This window comes from Prenolepis imparis, unplaced genomic scaffold (assembly GCF_030444845.1).
Source record: "Prenolepis imparis isolate NDT839.2.m4 unplaced genomic scaffold, iyPreImpa1.0 SCAF_4, whole genome shotgun sequence".
Taxonomy (NCBI): domain Eukaryota; kingdom Metazoa; phylum Arthropoda; class Insecta; order Hymenoptera; family Formicidae; genus Prenolepis; species Prenolepis imparis.
In genome coordinates, this window is record NW_028141162.1 from 11,792,871 (window position 1) to 11,816,315 (window position 23,445).

The 23,445-nt window shown below is 28.0% G+C and overlaps 2 protein-coding genes and 1 long non-coding RNA gene across 8 annotated transcripts in view; 1 reads left to right on the forward strand and 2 right to left on the reverse strand.

Annotated features, from left to right (window-relative positions):
- Positions 1-6,588, reverse strand: part of LOC145935004 (orexin receptor type 2) — a 36,687-nt gene extending 30,099 nt beyond the window's left edge. For both annotated transcript variants that reach the window (XR_014425144.1, XM_083035981.1), the window contains exons 1-2: positions 6,295-6,588; positions 1,080-2,076 (exon numbers count right to left, since the gene is read on the reverse strand). Coding sequence is in view for 1 of the 2 variants with exons in the window: in XM_083035981.1 (XP_082892107.1) it covers positions 1,080-1,529 (450 nt within the window). In the remaining variant the exon portion in view is untranslated. The remainder of the gene's footprint in view (positions 1-1,079; positions 2,077-6,294) is intronic.
- The window catches only part of LOC145935011 (uncharacterized), a 74,432-nt gene that overhangs the window by 27,964 nt on the left and 23,023 nt on the right, over positions 1-23,445 (forward strand). The gene's annotated exons all lie outside the window — the stretch shown is intronic.
- LOC145935003 (protein croquemort) lies at positions 11,088-23,377 on the reverse strand. 4 transcript variants are annotated; one of them, XM_083035978.1, is made up of 9 exons: positions 23,232-23,377; positions 15,320-15,458; positions 15,060-15,223; positions 14,825-14,966; positions 14,550-14,753; positions 14,263-14,474; positions 13,595-13,889; positions 13,433-13,506; positions 11,088-13,063 (listed from the first exon to the last, which is right to left on the reverse strand). In XM_083035978.1, exons 2-9 carry the CDS (start codon positions 15,437-15,439, stop codon positions 12,796-12,798), a joined length of 1,479 nt encoding a protein of 492 aa, XP_082892104.1. In that variant the 5' UTR covers positions 15,440-15,458; positions 23,232-23,377; the 3' UTR covers positions 11,088-12,795. The 4 variants fall into 4 exon arrangements, with proteins under 4 accessions (XP_082892104.1, XP_082892103.1, XP_082892102.1 ...); XM_083035977.1 differs by lacking the exon at positions 23,232-23,377 and adding an exon at positions 20,103-20,493; XM_083035976.1 differs by lacking the exon at positions 23,232-23,377 and adding an exon at positions 18,567-18,958.

Here is a 23,445-nt window from a genome sequence, read left to right on the forward strand (position 1 = left end):
AAGATGTGAGAACATGATAGCGGATGAAGGTGTTCCTTTTCGAAATAAAAGCGCGAGAAATTCTTTATAATATATATGTTATGAATTATTATAATGTGTACGTACTACACCACGAGTTATTTAAATCGTGATAGAGCTTTTAAATAATCAAAAATTTACATATAAAAAATAATTAGATTGAAATTATTCGTTTATATCATAATTTAATAACAATATTGATAACGCTAAAATATAATAAATAACATGCAAATTTATGTACGACAGTATTTTAAAAATTTTGCGATTGTTGAATTTTATAGAAAAAAAAGGTTTAATTAATTTGAACGAGGCGCACCACATCAATCTTGTTTTTACCCAAGCAATTTTATTTCTCACTGTATAACAATCTGAAATCTAATTGTAAGAGTAAGCCGGGGTTAGGTCCAAGAAGGTTGTAAGAGAATTTATTGCCGAAAGAGGATAATCTCTATTTATCAACCGCGTGAGACAATTTGGAAAAAGCAATTTGTGAACCAAGCACATTTCCAATTTTCCTTGCAAACGGGTATTAGAAACCGGGACTTAACGAGTTGACTAACAAAGTAAGTTAATTTAAGAAGAGTTATAAGACGTTTTTCATTTAATTAGTACGAGTATTTAAATTGTTAAGATGATTATGGATCACAAGATATATATTTGGATGTAAATGTCATTTTGGAAAGTTTTGATTTTTTATTCCAAAATTAATTTAATCAAAATTAAAGATAATTTAATATATTATTTAAAAGATATTTCAAATATATTAAATATCAATATAAATTTATATTGATCATGCATATTTTATATTTACAATAAAATATATGCGTCCAATTTACTGCGCTTGGCTCTTATTGTCAATTTTTACCTCGATTTGATTAAATTCAGGAGAGCTTTTATAACTATATTTAATCCAACAATTAGTTATATTATTTGTTGCCGAAATAAACACGACATACATACATATATATATTTTCTGCTTCGATCTGAAATTCGAAATCAATATTCGGAAGATATTAAGAAGCGGAAATGTTTCGGTAATTCTTACGAAAATAAATGCTTACCTGGAGATAAGGCACGGCCTTGCAAAGCTTTAATCCGAGAAACCAGGTCTCCGTGACATCCCATAGAACCGACGGCGGTAGACAAATGAGCAGGACGAGGAGATCGGCCACCGCCAGATTGACAATAAAATAATTCGTCACCGTTCGCATCAAATGATTTCGATAGACGGCCATGCAGACGAGCGCGTTGCCGATTATACCGATCACAAAAACGACGCTGTGCATAGCGATCAGCACCCAATCGGAGAATTTAGGGAATATATGTTGCACCATTAACCCGATGTAATCCTCATCCGGGATACAGTAGTCGTTTGTACAATTCGTCGCGTTGACGTACTCGAGATCATCTCTGTCGTTGTCCGTGAACGAGTAGTAATCGGCCACCCCATTGTCGAGCGCGTCGCTCATCGACGCCAGCCAAGCGACAATCATCGACACAGCGAGATTCATATTTAAATTCTTTTTTACTGCATCTTTGACGCGATATAACTTGAATGTCGCGGATCGTCGTTCGAGTGCGAAATTATACGCCGCGTAAGCGATTTAATTAGTGCCGGTTTGTTTCTAATATTGACGTTCCGTTGCATTGTATTATAGGCATTCATCGATCGATGTGGAATTCGACCAGATAAATCACGTACGTAGATAAATCATTCGTTCAATCGTACATTTATTCGAGTCATGTTCGCGTATTCGCGTAAATAAATGACACAAGTGTCACTTCACAGACGCCGATGCGTAGTGGTGGATTTAGTCGAATGAATCAGACGTTGTCAAATAAATCACAAACATAAGTTATTCGCGACGTGAAGCTCCTTGGAGACGCTCGGCATTTCCGCAATGATCGGTACGCTGTTAAAAGTTTGTGACTCTTCTTTTTCTCCTCTTTCTACGGCCATGGCCGTACTTGGGTGCGACCTCAACGCAGAATTTCTTTGAAGCAAGGATTATGCATTCCTCCGCTCCTCAATGCGCGCGATTGTAATCAGCCTCGTATCTGTGTACAGGAAAGAACGTGATCTCAGAAAAGTAAATCGTTCATCTCTCTTGTGCGCTACCCGCATAAGTTGCGGAGCAGCAAAGCAAATTTAATATCCGTTTCCGTTTATAATAGCACTATACACGCGTCAGTAGCGCTGAATTTCATAAGATACTCAATTCGCAAGCCTTGAATCTGATAATCTACGTATGTGTATAATCCTTGTATAATTCTCTCAGATACAGTATACATATAAAATATAGATATATATATAATATATACTGTATCTGAGAGAATTATACAAGGATTATACGTAGGTTTAACAGATTTTAAGCTATTAATATATATGTATATAAATATAATTCTTTTTTTTCTAATAAAACCGCCAGAGAAATATTTCAATCACTTGTCTAAAAATAAAACATCTTTTCATAACATCGATTCTTTTAAAATTATTTGTCACGCTTTATACGCTTTGTTCTATATTTGAATTTATATGCAACTGATTTATTTAAGTCGATACAATTAATAAAGGGAAAAGAAATTTTACATGTCAGAAGAGAGCGATCATTGGCGAAAATTGATTTGTATTTACGCAAGAAATAACGGGAGTAAAATAAAATGATAACTTGAGGTAATCGCGATTGCACACAAACGTAATGTTATCGAATACGAATAAATCAATGTCCTTATAAAGCATTCCAGAATTCGAGAATGAAATCATTGTCCGACATAAAATATCGAGTCAATTTTTATCACCGAAAGAGTGAGATTTGTCACAACTTTTTAAATTTCGGAATTTTCGATATTTTTAAGTTAATTCGCAAATTAAAATTCTGTTGATTTAGAGCCGCGAACAGCGTATATATATATATTTATATATTTAGCAAGAAATGAGACAAATTTAACAAAAGCAAATAAAAAGTTTGTAAAAGTAACATTGTGATTTAGTTTCTCGTAAATTAATAATTAAACAACATTCATTGAGTAATACGTGATTGATGAATCTGAACACTGAGAAAAAAATACTGTTGAATCAACAACATTTTTATAAATAAAATTTAACTACAAAAATGTTGTTGATTCAACAGTATTTTTTTCTCAGTGAACCGGTATGTGATTAGTAATTGCGGAGTATTTTTATCTTGTCAGTAATTTTTTAATATAATAGCTTTTTTTACATAGCACAGCTTGAAGCTCAATTCAGCGATACGATAAAGTAGGTCGACGCAATATTTATGCCAGACATATTGAATTATGATGTTACAAACGTAGGATGAAGTACACCCGGTCAATTCTTGCAAGTTACGAGTTTTCGTCAACAACGTCCCCTTAACTCAATAAAGTAGACTTATATTGTAAAATGATAGAGGTGTAGAAAATAGAGATGTAAGAGATAATTTTAAAAAAAGAATCACATCTCCAGATAATTGTAAATTATTAGACAGTTATTACGTGTTCTCTCATTTTATGTCTTTAGATGATTTGTTGGGCTAATAACAAAGTTTGTATCATCTGCTCTATCGGTCTATTTTATCGAATCAAAATGGTTGACGAAAAATTAGTTACGCTTTTAGCACGATCGTAAAGATCGTACGCGTATAGTTCGTTCCACTTTTCTGAGTCAATAATTTATATAAGTCGTAATTCATTTGCTTATACGATATATAATTCAATATGCTTGGCAAAGACATCGCTCGTTCGCAAAAAATAAACTCCGCTCCGAATTTAATGATGCATAGTGTTCTATTATCTATTTCCTTCTAAATTCAATTTGCGAAAAATTTTTCATTTCTAATGGCTTGTGGAAAATCATTAATTATTGATATTTTCATTATATCATATATTTCATTATATCATATTATTTATATTCACGAAAAAATGTCATAAAATATCAAAATTAATTTGTAAATTTTATATTTCCTAATTTAATATATTTAAATTATATCTTTATCTCGTTCTAATTTTTATTGAAGAACAATATTTTTGAAATTTTAATCTCGATGGAGAGAACAATGATGCGATTACTATCTTTATCAAAAACTTTTTATCATTTTTTTTGTATTTAAAACTGTAGAAAACACTAACCCATAAAAAAAGCGCTAATGTCCTGTTGAACTTCTTTTTCCTCTTTTATCACATCGGTGATACGAGCAACGAGATGTTTACTCGTAAAACTTTCATGGTTCCGTCGAGAATAATCGAAACGACGATCTCGTATTTTTATATACAAATTAAATTTCTTCTTATTGTAATTCGTAAATTCTACAAAGATTCTAATATAATTCTCTTATTTATAAAAATATCTTATAATATGTGATTGATTAATTCTTTTCGTTCTTCACGAAAACGAAGTAATTAAACCATGCAATTAACTATGCAAGCAAAAGATAGGTACGCCTCTCAAGTGTTACAGAAAATTGAGTCGCCGAGTGTATGCGACACTAGTTCCGCACTCCTTTGTACCTGCTAAAGATTAATTTAACTTTCAGTACGTACATGGCAGGGGATCTATGCTGTGTTATCGGTGATACAATTGAAAGAAAGGTGATTGTGCGTGAAAAAGATAAATGGATTATTTAATTTCTTCTAAATTTTGCATTTGTCCTCCGTAAAATTGAACTCTTATTTTCTACATTAAGCAGATTAGATTCGCTTGTATCTTTTGCATTTAATAAATTTCTTTTTTCCTTCTGTACAATGTCCCATTTCGTATCGGTCCGACTAATCTGTATATTGAAAAAGAACCCGTGAAATAGGTATTTGAAGGCGTATATGGGAAGCCAAAATATATTTTGGCATTCAGATACGAAAGGAAAACGCGCCGTTAGACTTTTAGTACTCGGCTTTCGTCATAAAGTTTTTCATGCTGATTTATTGCTGCATAAACGCACTTTCGTTCATTGCGATCACGTATCGAGATCGTTATTGACCTCGGGCCAATTGCCAAAACAACTAGTTAAATCCAATTCAAAACTAGCCGCGTAATATTTATCATGATTTTTTCGTTCCCCTTTCTCTTTCTCTGTCGTTGAAATATATAAATGTACATAAATGTACGCGTTAAAACTCTATAAAGTTACCCGCAAGGGTACGATCACGTTTAATCTGTTACGCGGTGAAAAGTCGCGTGACCATCCTTGATGTGTTCATAACAGTAGTAATCTTTCTTAAGTGAACATTTCCGTTATACTCGACAAGATGAAATTTTTATTTCTTAACATGCTTATAATTTAATATTTAACCAGAATTACGTTAAAAATATTTTTGGCATTCTCGGGTAATATCTCAGCGAGTCACAAATATAGATAAGACTAATACTAAGAAATATGAGAAATATTAAAAATATCGTTTTACATTTATATATAAACATATTAACATGAAACACTTAGAGAAAAATATTGAACTTATGTTAGCTTAATTTATTTATTTTATTTATTTCAATAACGTTGACAATTTTTTATTAAATGCTATTTTCAGCTATTTGAGATCGCAAATTTCTAATTTATGTAATTTTCATATATTAATTTGTGGAAAGCTAATACTTATATAGAAATTAGTAATATAACAAAATAAAAATAAAAGAGATATAAAAACAAAAAATATATAAATAGAAAATATTTATTTTACAATAAAAAATAATATTTAATATTCTATCTAATATGTAATACTATTTGTTACAATTTAAATGAGAATTTTTATGCATATTTTATATTATATATTTAACTACTTGTATTATTAAATATATCACTTTTAGATAACATTGCATATAAGAATCGTAAAAAGCATTAGAATAAATTTAATATTACACATGTAAATACTGAAATAACACAAATAATAATTTTCCAATTGAAATTTGATTAATATATCAATAAGATGAATCAAGCGCAACAAATAGGGTATATACATATATGTATATATTATTGTAAATATATTTTATATATTACGCGTATATATTTTATTGTAAATATAAAAATATTTATAACTAAAATATACCATCTAAATAGATGGCCTCAAGAAAACGATTAAAGCACATGTTATTTATATCTGTGATGTATATTTTATATTTATAATAATTTTATATTTACAATAAAAATATATGCGTCCTACTTATAGCACTCCTATTACCATTTTTTGAATTTCACAATGTATTCCAAAGTCAATTTGTTAATTTCTCAAGAAAAAAAATTTGCGGACAAGCATTAAAAATTCTGATACGCGTCTAACAGTTATTACCTGTGCTTTTACCGAAAAATTGGTCAGCATATACTTCTGCCGAGCGAAAAATCAAAGATTTGAGATTTTCACAGAGACAAAGTTGACGCGACTTCACAAAGTTCTAACTCGATCTTTTCGATTGGTGTTTCTATGGAGCACTTTCGCGAAGCAAAAAGTCAAATTGAATCATTACGGACGATTTCTCAGGATCGTTAAATCCTGTGGTTTCCACAAAGGGTGTACAAAGGGATGAGTACACCCCGTCGCGGTAGCGCCGAGAGCTCCTTCGACGCGAAAGGAGGATGCGAACGCGCCGGCGGACTCTGCGAAACTGAGGTGTGCGTGGTTTTAAAGGGACGCCGAGAGGTGTGCACGCCGATCACGCCGCGTCGCACGTTAACAGTTGTTTAATCTTTAAAATTTTTCCTTGTCAATAATTTTTTAATTGTGCAGTTGAAAAAAAATAGGATTATCTACGAAAAGCTTGCTGGCAAAATTATATTTCTCAAACGAGAACATTTTTCAAGAACATTAATCTCCGCGATAAAGTGCGCTACTAAAGAACGATATTAAATCTGCAACAACCTTATTCTCGACATCATAAATTATTTTAAAAGAGATATTATTAGATCATCATGACGAATATTAATTTTTTTATTAATTTCACAGATTAAATCTAATACTTATTGTTAGAAATCTCATTTATAGAAATTTATATTCGTTGACACTATTAAGATTGAATATTAATTATAAGAGAGACTTTCATTTATTTTTCTACCTATTTGCTAAGTGATTCAAGCATTTGATAAAGTGATTTTCTGAATTGTTTTGACATAAAATATGGATACAATCTAGAAAATTGCTCTTGTTACATACGTATTCTTAGCATAATTCAAATCCTCATTTCGCTTTCTTGAGATATAAGAAAGAAGAAATACATCTACATTTTCAACATTCCACTCTGATTATCATCTATACATATATAATTAATCATTTCTAATTAAAAGTTTATAGCTATGATTTATGATGGCGAAAACTTTTTCAACATATGATTATGTTATTCAATTTATCTCTAATTTCAAAGGTATTGTATAAGATGATTCACGATTATTATATAAAACGTTGAGAGCATTATTGAAACTTATTAAAATATAAAAATCCTTAGAAAAATTGTTAGGAAAAATTCTCGTTTATTATAATTTCTTATCTTAATATTAAATATCTGGATATCTATAGATAAAACCTTGATAAAAATGCTTATTACGAAATTCACTTTAAAATTAAAAAACAACATTTTTTATTATTAATTTGTTTCTAAAGTTAAGTCGCAAAAAGATATTTATTTTCGATAAATTTTTAGAATCGTTTAGGTTGCAAGAATTATTGATATCTCGATATTTTTATCCCAAGAGAATTTTCGTCTCAAATTTAAAGAATAAATTCGCTGTAAACACATTTCATAGTTTAGTTTTACAAATTGCTCTATATATGTAAAAGATTGTACATCAAGCGTTTAAGATATATTTGCGAAACTAGAAAACACACAATCATTTTTCAACAAATCGCTTTTTCTATCGAAGTATTCATCGTCCCTCGATGTTTACTTGCATGTTCATTCATCATCAACCACTGAATCGTTACTATCTTATCTTCGGTGATTTATCGCAAACCGTACGTATTTTCCACTCGTCGTCCCACCTTCGTGTCCCGTTAATTCCGCTTTGTTAACGTTAATTAATCTTATCCCTTATGGAATAAACGAGGAACAGTTTCATAAGAGGTATGTCCGAGCAAAATTGAACCATCACCGCGTGACAGGTTTTCGAATTTAGAAATTATTTAATTAATATAGCGCTTTACGCGCATCGTTTCGTCACAGTTAATGAACTTTTGTATCGTTAGGCATAAGCGACAATGTCGAAGATACACGTAAGATAGATGTACATACATGTTTTTTTATCTATCACATTATCATCTATCACGTTCAAAATTTTTTTAATGGCATGCAAAGGATATTAAAATATATTAGTATTACATTTAAAATAAAGTAACATTAAATTTAAAAAAAATTAAATATATTTTTGCTTTATTTTTTTAAATACATTTCAAAACTTTTTCTACTAGCATATAGAATATTTTTCAGTATAGCATTATTTTTGGAGACATATATAATATATATATATATATATGTGTGTCCCAATGGTACCAAGAGAACAAATACAAGTAACAAATCAACGAGAGATAAAGTTCTCAAGACCGAAAAGTAGAGAAAAGAATTCGGAGAGAGAGAGAGAGAAAAACCACCGGAATACAGATAAACTTGGCTATGCACACGTTCGGCTTTTTTATTGCTTCTTTAATCTTTTGAAAAACGCATCTTCTTTTTTTGCGAAACAACTTCCTCTGAATGCACTTAACGAACGAAAGAGATATATATACTATATAACGTCAAGCTTGCAGCACTGCCAACTCCATGCTTTACGATTCTCTTCAGTGCGGTTTGTACGACCTATATTCCTATCCATGAGTGCGTGACCGGAAAGAAAGGAAGGAAGGAGGGGCTAAATGAAAAAGAACAAAAGTAAATATTTTTATTTTATCGAGACTCAGTATGCCGCAGTAATTTCTTATCAATCGAAATATATAATCTCGAGAAAAATTAATATCGAAGTGGGAAGCCGATTATTTGAATCGATTCGCGACGAAAGTATTATAGGATAATGAACGAAAGAATAATAAGAGAGTGAAACTTTCAATTTATCTAAATAAGTCCAGCTATTTTTTAAAAATAGCCCAGGAAATATCATCAATACAATGGGAGGCAAATTATTTATATACTCATTACTCACATTGCTTTGTCCCAAAAGCATTTTAGAGATAATTAATCATAATAAAATATTTGCGGAAAACGCTATATATATTTTAATAATATAATGAGAATATAAGAATACAATATTAATAATAAAAAGCAAAATACTTTTAGAACAGCTGCGAAACAGAAAATGCAATTACTATATATTATATTAATATTTTCAAAATACATACACACTTACACACTTTAAAGAGAGGGAGAAATTCGCGAAAATTCGATTATAATTGAATAATTGCAATCCTATTAAAATTAGCGAGAAATACATTTACTATATGTATTTAATACTTTATTAAGTAATATTACATCGAGTAATGCATAAAATTGTTACAAATTCTCTAATTTTAGCTTTAGATATGAAAATAAAACAAAGAGCTATCACACAAGGAATATGTTACACACGAATACCAGAATATGTTGTCTTTTGCATCATATATTTTCAACTTAATTTAAAAATGTTAATTATTTATAATTAAATAACAATTTATGTTAAAGTTAAAATATAAACATTTTGTATTTAAAAACTTTTGGCACGATATTATATTAGTTGAGATATAATATATCCTTGTAGATATAACTTATAAATATATGAGAGAGAGAGAGAGAGAGAGAGAGAGAGAGAGATATATTCTAAATTAATAACATAATACGATATGCTAATAATTAAAGTGCAGAAATTCGCGATATTTCACGGTGAGTTCATGTATATAATTTAAGATGATATAAAACAGGCCAATCATCAAAATCATAAAAATAGTAAGAATGAATAAAGAAAAAGTGATTTTTTAATACACATACTTATTTTTAATACACATACGTATTTTTATTCAAATATATGTGTATATGTAAAAACAATATTTTTCTTCCATTCTGCTATTCGTATTGTTACGACGTTCAAATATATGTTCAAATATATGTGTATATGTAAAAACAATATTTTTCTTCCATTCTGCTATTCGTATTGTTACGACGATTGGCCCGCTTTAATACATTGTGACGAAGTTAAGGGAAAGGAACATGTCTAGAGACAGGAACAATATAGCAGAGTACGATATCCGGGAAATATTATAAAAAATGCAAAAGATTATACACGGTGGGGAGTTTGAAGGATAAAGGGGTCCGATATATATATCTATATTTAATTGAAATTCCAATTAAAGACCGATTCCAAAATACATGCGCGACTGTTTGACCATGTAATACTATGACAGCTATATCTTTTTCCTCGTGCGGTCATATTAATAAATCGTTTCATCATTAAAAATACATTAACAGAAAGCCAATTAAAATGCACACGATCCGTAAAATTCTCGCGGCGAGAATAGATAAAAAACTAGTTGATATAAATTACGATCTTACACACAAAACGTCCCGAAATATATAATTACCTTTTAAATTAAATTGTTTAAAGGAATTATAGACAATAGATAACTCATGTTAGATACTTTGTATATCTGTAATTAATGTCCTAATTGCAAGAATGCAATTTCGATTTATTGATAAAAATATTTATTTAAAGTAAAGAAGATAAAATATTCTTTCGCCATAATTTTAACTTTAAGCTAATTACTTTATTATATTATTTTTCGCAGAAGCTTGCGAAATTAATTATTATTAAAATTAAATGACATGCGTTTCTCTTCTATACAAAAAAGGAAACTTAAGAAAATTGAGTTTCTTATATAATTAAAAGTAAAAGTATAATAAATGATGTAATATACATATACTTTTGATAAAAGTTTTATATTTTTCACATTTTCGCGTACATATACATCTTTTCCGTTGAATATCACAGATATTTAGGATTACAACAAGTATTAGAATTTGGTTACATAAGAATATATTTTATTGCATCCGAAACTGCAGAAATAATATCATAAAAGCAAACATTACATAAATGTTACATATCAATGTTATCTGTAATTAGTTGGATTTTTAGAGCTTTCAATATCTAAACAGATTTTTTATTAATTTTGTATAATGCATTAATGTATTGTCTGTCTAAGCCTCCTATATTTGATGATAATATCTCATTTTGTCGCAAGTTGTTATATGTGTAATCAGCAGAAAGCTAAAATAATTCGCAAAAATATACATTAATCAAAGTCGCTGTATATACAACAAAAATTTCCCTTATATATGATTTTCATTAGCCCTTCATTTATTGCATATATAAGTTTACTAGTGACTATAATAAATCGAGCATTCTGAGAGATTATAATATATAATAATTTGTAATATATAATAATTTTATTATAAATCATAACTATATATTTCGCAAAAAAAAACTAGTCATAATGAGCGATTGATGAGGAGACTAGATCCAAAATCATATACCGCTCATCATTAGTCTCTAAGACGTTCATAATTAGATAACATTTCCTTGTCAGTATTTTATGTACATAATCGAACAAGAAAACATTGTTGACTTTAAAAATATTCGAATTCAAAAATTATTCCTTAAGATTTAATATAATAGCAATATATAATTTGCAAGAGTAATTCTCTTAATCTACTATTTTCATTGATACAACTGCAAATAGCTCCTCACACACACATTTTGAGATATATTTATTATATATAATTTTTAAAAGATATTCTTATTGGAATTTATATAATAAGCTTTAAAGTATAAAATAATCTTACATAGCATTAACTAATAATTTTTTTATCTGGAAATATTATTCCTGTTTATACTCCTATATTTATTTCGAAAAATAAAATTTTATTTGCAATTTCTGATTGATGAATTGAAAATAAGAATAAAAAATGATAAAATTATCGATTCTCTCCTTTTCAATAATTAAATATATTCAGGTTGTATATAAAGGTATACAAATTTTTATTACTTTTCTTAATTTATGTTCCAAAGATTAAAACAAATTTAGAAATCTAAGTAAAAAATTTTTTAAATTAACTTCTTGCTTTAAAATATATCTCAAAATGTATGATTGTTGGAATAATATTAACAATTATCATTTACACATAAGCAAAGAAGTTGCTCATTGAAATTCTCTTTTAGAAGTTACAGTTTAGTATTAAATATCTATAAATACAAAATTATTCAATTTTCTGTTGAATAACTAACCTCTATTGTAGAGAATAGTAATAATTTTCATTATTTGAAAAATTATAGTTCATCTATTTTTGCCGTAATATATATATATATCATATTACTTGATAAAGTGCCAGTAATATATTTTCTTTTATTGCATTTCAGTGCATTACTTACACACATTGCATCAAAAAGATGGTTTAGTGTGTTTAAAGATTGTTTTGCTGCATAATTATATATTATCACGGATTTTAATATTTGACATATTTGTTTTATATCTTGTCAAATGTAGAACTAAATTATTTTTTTTTTAGTTTAGTATTTACATCTTATATTTTTCAACTACATCTATTATTGATTACTTGTTGGATCCATAACTATACTAATAGTTAAAGTAGGCACTTTTGTACTCTTACAGTACATTAATTGTGTTTCTCTCATCAAATATATTTATAAGACATTGATACAGTCTTATCTCTGCTCTATAATTTTCCAAATTAAGGAAGGAAGCTTGAACGTAATTGTAAAGGCAGCAAAACATTTTAAAAAAAAACTTCCTATCACTATATCAATGGCACGCAAGAGAAAGCAATCACTATATGTCGCTTCTATTCCTAATATCGCCATCGTATTTTGATATTAACACCTGATTATCTTCGCCCCGCCACTTTTGACGGATGTAAACAAACAGTCCAATGAAAAATATTAAGACTCCAATACCTGCTATTCCGAAGCATGTTACAGTACCCAATGTTGGAAGAATCAAAAGTAGCTTAACTTGATTTGCATAACTGGCAGTTAGATTAGCCTCTTGAGTAAACCATAACATTGGAATGTACGTCTTATTTATATTTTCAAACATACTGAAAAATGAAAAATAAATTGTATGAAATAGATTATCCAAATATATATAGAAAGAGTGTATATCTAATTCTATAATGTATATATAACTCAAACATTTTCTTAATTTAATTATTATATCTTTCAATAATTTAGACAATTTATTTTATTACTCAAAGCACAATTTTAATAGAAAAAAGATAATTAAAACTTAACATCTTGTAAAGCATTTTAACACTTCAGATATTTTTCTATTATATACATTTAGTAATCAATAGTAAAAGGAAATATGTTATTTCTTATATATGCCTCACAATTATTTCATTGACTTTCAAATCTCTTATTTTTTCTCATAAAATTTTTGTGCGTGACACCAATTACATATTACTTACCTCATATGTTCTACTGGTTCTACCAACACATTTAATTGTAGTTTTGCCTGTACTTGCATCGGGATACCTGTAGTCTTTAAAATGTATCTCATATAATATCTATGCAGCACTACGTACTTGCATATAACATTGATAAGAATAATGTTTTATGTAAATACTTACCGGTTCTATGATCATCGATATTTCGTGTTTTTCTTTAACAGGCGACATTCCTGTTATAGCTTTTTTATAACTTGGATCTGCTAGATAAAAATGTGGCATGCTAACGAATGCCGGTGCTCCAAACTTGCAGGATGAAATATTTAAAGCTCCGCTAGGTCCACAATTTCCATTAGGGCAATAACACCGTCTTGATGGTACATTTTTGCCATTATCAAACATTTTATCATCTCCAATATATTTGCTTCCAGTTAGACTTTGGAATGTCGTTGTATCTGCGTATGATAACTTCAAAGATCTAAACAATAAGCAAATCTTGTTACTTATGAATTTTTTTATTTTTATATTTAATTTTTTGAAAAAATCAATTTTTGGCACTAATCCATACTATTTATATAAATATATAAATATGTATGCAGATAATTTATATGTATAAGTAACATTTGCAAAGAACAGAGTTGATATATATAATCCAATTTATTAAAAATTTAACATTAAATCTTTTAAAAATCAACTAAAGATATATTAAAATAAAAAATGAATTCAATTAAAATGTCAATTAAATAGCAATTAATATTTAATTTAAAGTAATTTTTATTTTGTCAAATATATATATATATATTACGTAGCATAAATGATATTTATATTTTATATAATGTTTTACTACTTACGTGCAAATATCAGAAACAAAGAGAGATACAGTCTTATTATTTGGCAAAGGTGGCCAAAAATCGCCATTTGTTCCATCTATTACACCACATGCACCCTCGTAATAATCTGTTTTAGTCTTGAAATTCCATGCTTTGACCACTCCCATATCATGTAAATTTGTTGATCCAGTGAGCATATTGAATGTGCCATCATAACTCTCAGAGTCATTTCTCTATGAATAAAAAAATACTCATTATTTAGAACTACTCAAATTGTGTTTGATGCATATTCAATTTATTATGCTTACCGCATAAAACCATCCAAACTTTGAATAAGGAATTCCAGTTGCATTCATCTTTTTTGCAATTTCCAATAATGTGTCATTAAATCCTTCGAATAACAACGCATTTACACTTTTAGTTAATACTAGTTTTTCACCTAGACGCACCATAAATCCGTTGGTTAACTTGCGTATAAATGCAGACTTATGTCTTACGGAAAATGCGACTGTCTAAAATGAGACATTGTCATGTAACACATAACAAAAATTATGCTAATAACTGGTAAATTATTATGTCTTACTGCAACTATTGGATTTAAATTAGTTATTTTATCGGTCAGACTCCCATTGGACAATGATTCCTCAAAAAACCATACTTTCTTTCTTTGAAATGTAACAGTCCCATTGTCATTCCATACTTGATTTACTTTATAATCAATTTCTCTGTAAAAGAAAAAAATATACATATATATTATTAACTCAATTAGTAGCTTAATTTATTGAATGTTATAAGAGACTTTGTGGAAATAACAATACCGAAAAACATAAGGCCCCATTTCTTCAAAGTGTGGTTTTACTTTTGATGATGCATAAAATTCATGTGGATTTGTCCAATTGAACATATAAAATTTAAAATACATTGGTATAGGAGTTTCCTTCCACATACTGTAACTTACAGATGACGATGATAATGTTAATATCTGCGTAAAAAGAAAATATGTGGATTATAAACATAATAACACTTATATTATACATTGATTAGATAAAATTGTATTTAATATGCTCTTTCAACATACATTTCTCATAGCCCAATCATATATGTGAGTGATCCAAAGTGATCCCGTGATTATGCCAAGAATCATGATTATTCCACCAACAATTGAGACAATTAGAACTTTCTTATTGGATCCCTCCATTTTTACAGGAATTACAGGTCTGAAAGCCATAAATAAGTGATAATCAATTAGTTCTCTTTTTATTTTTGTGAGGATATGAGAGCTTTCATTCGCTAACTTATTGCAAAAATTAAGTCAGTAATTATTCTGACAAAGTTTTTGTAAAAGAAAAACGATCAAAAAATTAAAATTATTATTACTATCTGCATCAAGCAAAAATATCATTCAGGATCATAAGATGAATATCTTGTATATAATATAAATACATTTTAATAAGTAAAACTCAAAGATAAAATACTATATTTCGACAATACAAAGTAATAGTATTTTAGAAATATCTTCTATAAAAAAAAACAAAAAATTTTGTATAAAAATTTATCCGAGAAAATTTAGCTTGACAGTATAATTAATTGATTACTATGGATAAAAAAGAATTTGGCAAAGATTTTATCAAAAATATTTGCGAAACTTCCACGCAAGCTTAGGCTTCGGACTTGTTTGGTTTTTTTCATATATTATAATTAATTATTATTCTTATTAAGCCACAAGGAAAAGCCCCTTACGAACAGAACATGATATTATGTAATTATAGGGAAAAGTAATAGTTGTGCCCAACCATTCATAAAATTAAATGTCTGAAATACGTCAAAGTAGTCTTGATGAAACAGCATGTATTAGCTGGTCAAGGTAAACATCTTTCATGAAACGGTTGCATGTAATATGCTGCATAATAATTAAGGTGTTTGTAAACAAGAAATCAAGTATTTTAATGACTTGATTATTTGCATGCTCCTATTTTAACTAGAAATCGGAAATCTACCTTTATTTTTGTGCTTATTGAATATCCCAAAATATATGTCATATAATTCGTATATTACTATATTACTATGTAATCACATATCAATCTCGGAGCATAAACAAATGTAATTTATTTTAATAAATCTATGTTAATCTTAGAAATGAAATAATTTATAAAATCAGACTGATGTTATGCAAAGTCGACACTAACCTGTCCTATCGTATTTATCGCGCTATATCGTGCTATGTAGAGTAATTAAAAGAAATGGAAAGTTGTCTCGTGTTAAAAAATTCGCGATATAATTTATGGTAAACATTTATCACAGTAATGACTTGCAGTTTCTTCACATCTATATGTGCAAATTTCATCATGCAAATGCAAACATAACGCACAACGGAAGACGTATGGGTTACTGCTTCTCTTTTCTGTTCCAATAAATAGGGTATGGGTATGTTACACTTCGTACTCGTGAGAGAACCGTCAAGTATCGTAGAGAACTTAAATATTAATGAGATAAATTTTTTCCTCGTAAATGAGTAATGTACAATAATGGATAAAATTATAGATGTTTTTTGTAGAGATAAAAGAGCAAGATAAAATAGAAATTGCGATTTGAAAAGAATAAATCTAAAGTGCATAAAAATCTGTAATATATAATCAATATTAATGATATAAAAATGATATAATATATTTGTAATTAAACATTGATAAAAATTTATCATTTTAATATAATTTTAAACGATTTTCCGATATGAAATAAGTTTACTAATTCTATATAATATTGTTTTAAATTTCTTTTTCATTCTTTTATATATAATATCTCCTTATAAAAGCGCCTTCAATCCCCCTCTAAGGGGGAAAATAAAGATTACATACATACATACATATAATATTATCATTTGATATATATACAGGGTTGGGCAGATACTTCAAAACAAAATATTTAATTACAAGATACAAGATACTTTTTGATATATATTTAAATACTATTTAAATACTTTGGTCTTGACATATATTTAAATACTAATTGTATTTAAATACATTTATAAATACTTTTAAATACAATTATTCTTCAAATTTCCTGATTATATATTGAAAGTAGAAATGTATGAAAATAGAATCAAAAGTAAAATCAGCACTTTGAAAGAGAGATAAGTTCATTTATTTTAACTTTAAACTATTCGTAAAATAATAATAATTAAAATAATAGACATAATGGCATATATTATATATTTATATATTATATATATAATAGCATATATATTATAGTAATTTAAGTATAGATTTTTCAATACAGTATACATAGACATAGAGTATATACTCTATTTATTTATCATCACTACAAACTATAACTTTCGTAATTCTTATTGCCTTTTAAAAATACCAATGTTTCAAACATTTTGTCAGATAGAAGGCCACGAGTAGGCGAATGTATAAATCCCGCAAAAAAAAAAAAAAAAAAACAATTTTATAAACGCCTTTTTCACACGTGGGATAATAATGTAATTACATAAATATATACATTTAAATACAAGATACATTTAGATTAAATAATTAATTACAAAATTCAAGATACTTGATTATTCGATATTTAAATACTGTATTTAAATAAGATACATATCTAAATACGTATCTCAGATACTTTAAGATACATATCTGCCCAACCCTGTATATATATATCGAGTATATGTGATAAGTCGAAGAATCAAAAACAATATCTTATAGAGAATTTTATATAACAATAATTGTTTTTAGTAATAACATACGTCACATGTACGACATGACGTTATTATTGCTGTGCAGTATTTTTTATAAGCGGAAGAATATATTATATATGCTTCGCGCGAAACATATAATTACTATAATTACCTATAATGACTTGCACATGTTATTGTTCTAAAGATTATTTAACATAAACGATCATTTAATTACTTCGTTCACTTTAAGGCGAGTATCTCAAGCGAGAGCTCTACAAAAGACGATTTAGATTTCGAGTCTAACCAGTATATACAGAATGAAAGAACATATATATATATTTATCCGAATACATATATCATTTTTCCAATGAGATCGAACGATATATTTAAAAGTTGTAGAAAGCACATCAAATATTAAAAAATAATAATTATTAAAGTCTTATTTTGCTATATGACAGAAATGTTCCCATGATATATATTTTTGAATCTTTTCCTCGACCATTTTTTAAGGATTGAGAATGTTACATTCAATTCTTGAAATTTTATTCGAGAGAAAAATTTAAAATTAGACAAAAAAAAAGATAGACAAACAGAAACATGCGGTGTAATTTTAAGATATTTCAATTATTCTGAATATATAATATATTCTCACCGCACAGATGTCTGTGAAGCAGTTGCATGTGTGCGCGTTTTGAGTTCATCTGAGATTGAAGGATAAACTGCTTCAGTCATTTTTCTTTTTTTCGTATTTTAAGATCCTTCAAAGACACATCGAAGAAACAAGCTGATAATGGTAGACCGTTTTTCCCTCTCGAAGAACTAATCACTTAATAAGTCCACTCCAAGATCGTAAATTCTTGTGTTTTAACGAGGGAGTTGGGAGTTTTAACGTTTGCAATAGAATCTCTGTTGAAGACGTATTTTACATGTATCTTTTTGAGAACACCTATGCATGTATCGAAATTAATCGTATCGAGAAAAAAAGAGATAAATAACTGTTCTGTACAAAGTCTGGTCACTGATTGTCAATATATCGATGAGGCGAATAGCATATAGTATTAGATTTGAGTGCTTTAGCCTGATAATCTGGAGAATATTGTGGAAAACATTCTTTTATTTTATCTGACAATGAGATAAGAATCATTTCAAACAAATATGCAAGATATATTTACTCGATTCCCTTGACATCGATTGAAGATGTGAGAAAACATATTTCATAAGAATTTATTTTTTTAAAGTTTTTATAGCTATATCAGTGTAAAATTTCTAAATTTTTCTACATCAAATAATAAACAATAATTTTTTCACGTGATATATATATCTAAAACATTTCGTAAATATCTTTTTAAAACAAGAATTTATCATCTAATAGCACTTGTGTAATTAAATCGCAAAAGGCATGTTAATTTTAATAGTCAATAAAAATAAATCTTCTTAGAGAGATTTATGTTTATGAAAATTATATAACATTTTTTAAAATCTTTTAATACAACAAAGTTTGGTGTTTCGGTTTTATAATTATTTAAATCGTTATGATACGTTTTAGTTTATTTTTAAACATTAGATTCTTTTTAAAAACGGAATGAATTAAGCGCGTATGATTTTGAATAAAAAATATCGAAATAAAAATACAAAGAAATAATCGATTCAGAATCATAAAAATTTTTATTTATTTCCCAATTCTTAAAGAAACTCCGAAATGTACACTGAGAGAATTTTCTCTTAAAATTTACCCTGAAAATCATGGTAATTGTAGGACAATATGTATATAAAATATAAAATATGTTTGTATAGTAAAATGAATCAAACATATTTTATATTTTATTTTGATAGATATATATATTATTATTTTTATTGTGATAAAAATATTAATCAGAGAAATTCTCATAAAATTCTTTCCATACCATGTTGTCCTACGATTACCATGATTTTCAGGGTAAATTCCGGTAAATTCTAAGAGAAAATTCTCTCTATGTATATTTGTACATATGATGTTTCTGTATCTTGTTTATTATTAATGAAAGATTATTAATGAAACAGCTTATAAAATGTGTTATCTCTACTTATAAGTTAGAATGAATTAGATCAAGATTTTATCAACAAGTTGAGGATGAGTCAAGATATTAGTACAATTATATGTTTCTTTTAGTACATGTAACATCTTTTTGCATAAATCTATATACCGTACTTTACACCAGGAGACGATGCGCTGTTTTCTAATATAGCCAGTTCCATATCAACTTCAATCATATCGATAATTATATAAGCTTCCGAGACAAGTCGAAGATGACCGTGTAATGAACGCGAAACGTAAATGCACGCAAACAAACGTAAACGCACTTTACAAAAAATATTAAATCATCGTCTGTTAGAGTAAGTGACTAATCATTCGGCAGAACAAAATATATTGAGATTTAAATGGGAAAGAAGTACATTTTTTCACGAATGTATTATAAACATATATACTTATAGTAGGCTGCTCAAAGTTCAAACATTTATTCATGCAATCGCAAACGTGAGTGATATACAAATATAGATATGCTGAAGATCACAGAAATATAGATAATAAATGCATGCTACAAGGAAATGAATCAACTGAATCATATAACTCCTTCTGAGGATATATGTATGTTTAATCGACAATATTACAATTATTATTCATGACGACATTCTGAAAACAGTCCCTCCTTTAGGAACTGTTGGTGGTATATACAGTTGAAAAAAAACTGTCAGAAATATTTAAATGACTCTGAATATAAATATTTAAATAAATAATGTTAACCTTTAGAGAGCCGGCATTTTTCCATTTAAAATGTAAAATTTTTTTAACGTAAAATTTTTGCATATATGCAACTTACATGTTCCGTAAAGTTTCTAAGTTTGTTCCTAGCCACTATATAGTGGCCCGCTATAATTAATAAATAAATATTTCATCAAAATTCACTTGACTTGCAAAAAGCAAAAAAAAAAAATAACTCAAATTCCTTTTAAGTTGTTAATATGGTTTCTTAAACAGAATATTCGGCAATTTAATTATATTTGAATAACAGATTTGGTATTAAATTAAGACTGCTAAATTGCTAAATTAAGCAAGGTGTTATCTTTTATTTTATTGTTATTTTTATTGATGAGTCAGACCAGTGACATTTTATAGATAATTTGATAAACTGACACTATGATGTTAATATAATACCGTCGTTTCTATTTATAATATTTATAACGTTTTCATCGCTATGCATATAAGTATTACACACAATCAACATCGCAAAATAAATTTCTTTTTACTCTATAATTTGTAAACATTTTCGTATTCTGTTGACGTATATTTTCTTATCGGAACAATTTTAAATTTGTCTGCGTATCTAATCTCTTACTCATCTATAAAAAAACATATGAATTCAAATGCATTTTGAAATTAATTCATTTATGCAACGTTGTAAATAACTTATTTTTTTCGAAATTGCTTATTGATTTTGTGAAAGAAATTATAAAAGATTCCAGCAAATTATATTGAATAAAAAACAGTTTAGAAATAAATATGCATATATTAAATACTTAACATTTTGTTGTACTATATATTATTTATATAGTTTAGCGTATACACCGCAATATATATTAGCACGATTGTTCAATAAAATTTTTCACATACAGCACAGTGCGTAAGATAGAAATGCAGAGAAATTGTTAAAGCGTGAAGTGAAAGTAAAAGACGAAGAGAAAATCTTTCCGGTAATTGCGTATAACGTGTAGCATCGCGCATTCGAGCAAATCTAAAAGAAAGTTATCACGTATCCTGCTATACGACAAGATATAGATAAACAATTTACGATTTGCTCGGAATTGTGTGAAGGCATAAAATATTGTGCTGTGTAGTAGATAAAATATAAAGTGTATCGCAATATTCTTTTTAAATTTACGCTTTGAATTATTTAAATAACGCGTGTAAGTAAAATATGTAAGTAAAAATAATTAGACAAAATATCTCTTTATAAATTACAATATTTATAATCCCTTGCCTTATTATAACACATTGAGTGAGACTTCTGATACGGATTATGGGCTAAATATAAAGAAACACGAGTCAGACTCGTGATACGGATTATGGACCAACTATAAGAAATACAAGTCAGACTCGTGCGGTTATTGTTATTTATTGAGATAAGTTAAATGCATATATTTTCATCAAATCATATTATTCGTAATTTCGTACTTCTTTTTAGTTTCTGAAAATTTAAATTTTTATTTAAAAAACCCTTACATAATGTTTGAAAAAAAAAGAAAGATTAGTATATACAAACGATAATAGCCGTTTCTTTATGTCTGAAAATAATAAGAAATGTGTATGTTGATATATATACCCAGATAATGAAAATGATAATACTAATGATTATTTAATAAAATTAAATAAAATTGTTCTATTATAAAGTTTATGTGAAAAAAAAATATATAATATATATATAAGAGTATTTTTGTGTCGCCAGTGAAGAATAAAATTAAGCAATTATTGTAAACGACCCAACTGGCTTAATTGATCTTTATTAATTCGATATCATATATAAATATACAGACTACGTTTCGACCTTTGGTATATTTATATATGATATCGAATTAATAAAGATCAATTAAGCCAGTTGGGTCGTTTACAATAATTGCTTAATATAATATATATATTCATAAAAAAGTAATCACATTATATTATATATATATTATTACTAAATATTTGATATTTTTTTTATAAAGAAAAGTCTTTCTGTAAATCTCGCATTTCTTCGCAAGAAACGCAAGTTAGATATTAAGTCGAAGGTATCTTAATAATCTATGTTTTTTTTATGTAAATAATGTGATAAATAATGTGAATAAATTATGTGATAGTAGTATTATACATATTAGCAATCCGCGCATATAGAACAATCGTAGTGACAGTATTTTTTTGTTATGAGATGATTCACGCTGATATTAAATAGTGATATAAAATACTTGATTATGACAGCGTTCTTTATTACAAACGCTCATCCGACAATTTTTTTATCCGTAACAAACGATAAAAAGCACGCCATAATCTTTGGATCAATAAATAGCGCTCGCGCAAAACTTGGCGAAGTTTTAATTTTAACATATCTGATGACAATCAAAAGTTTTCGATACAATCATTATAATATTGCCATCGCACTTGTCGCGTTTTAACGATGGTGTATTATCTCATCTCGACATAAAATCGATATTAACAAACGGATAAGGAATCCGATAAGAGATCCGAAATGAATCGCGAAAATCGCAATAATAATAAAAAGGAAAAAGCGGCGTCCTTTTTCCTTACCTGTTTCAGAGTAAATCCTTAAATCGAAACAGCTTCTCTGCGTTTGTTGACGTCGTATGGACAATTTTCGCACCGCGATATAACGCGATGTAACGCGCGAGTTCCCGCGCCAACTGTGCCGCTTAGGGAATCGTAAACTCGCGCGATGCAGCAACACGTATACATATGTATATTTCCACGTGTACAATTGCCGCGCGATTGTATTGGTGCGATA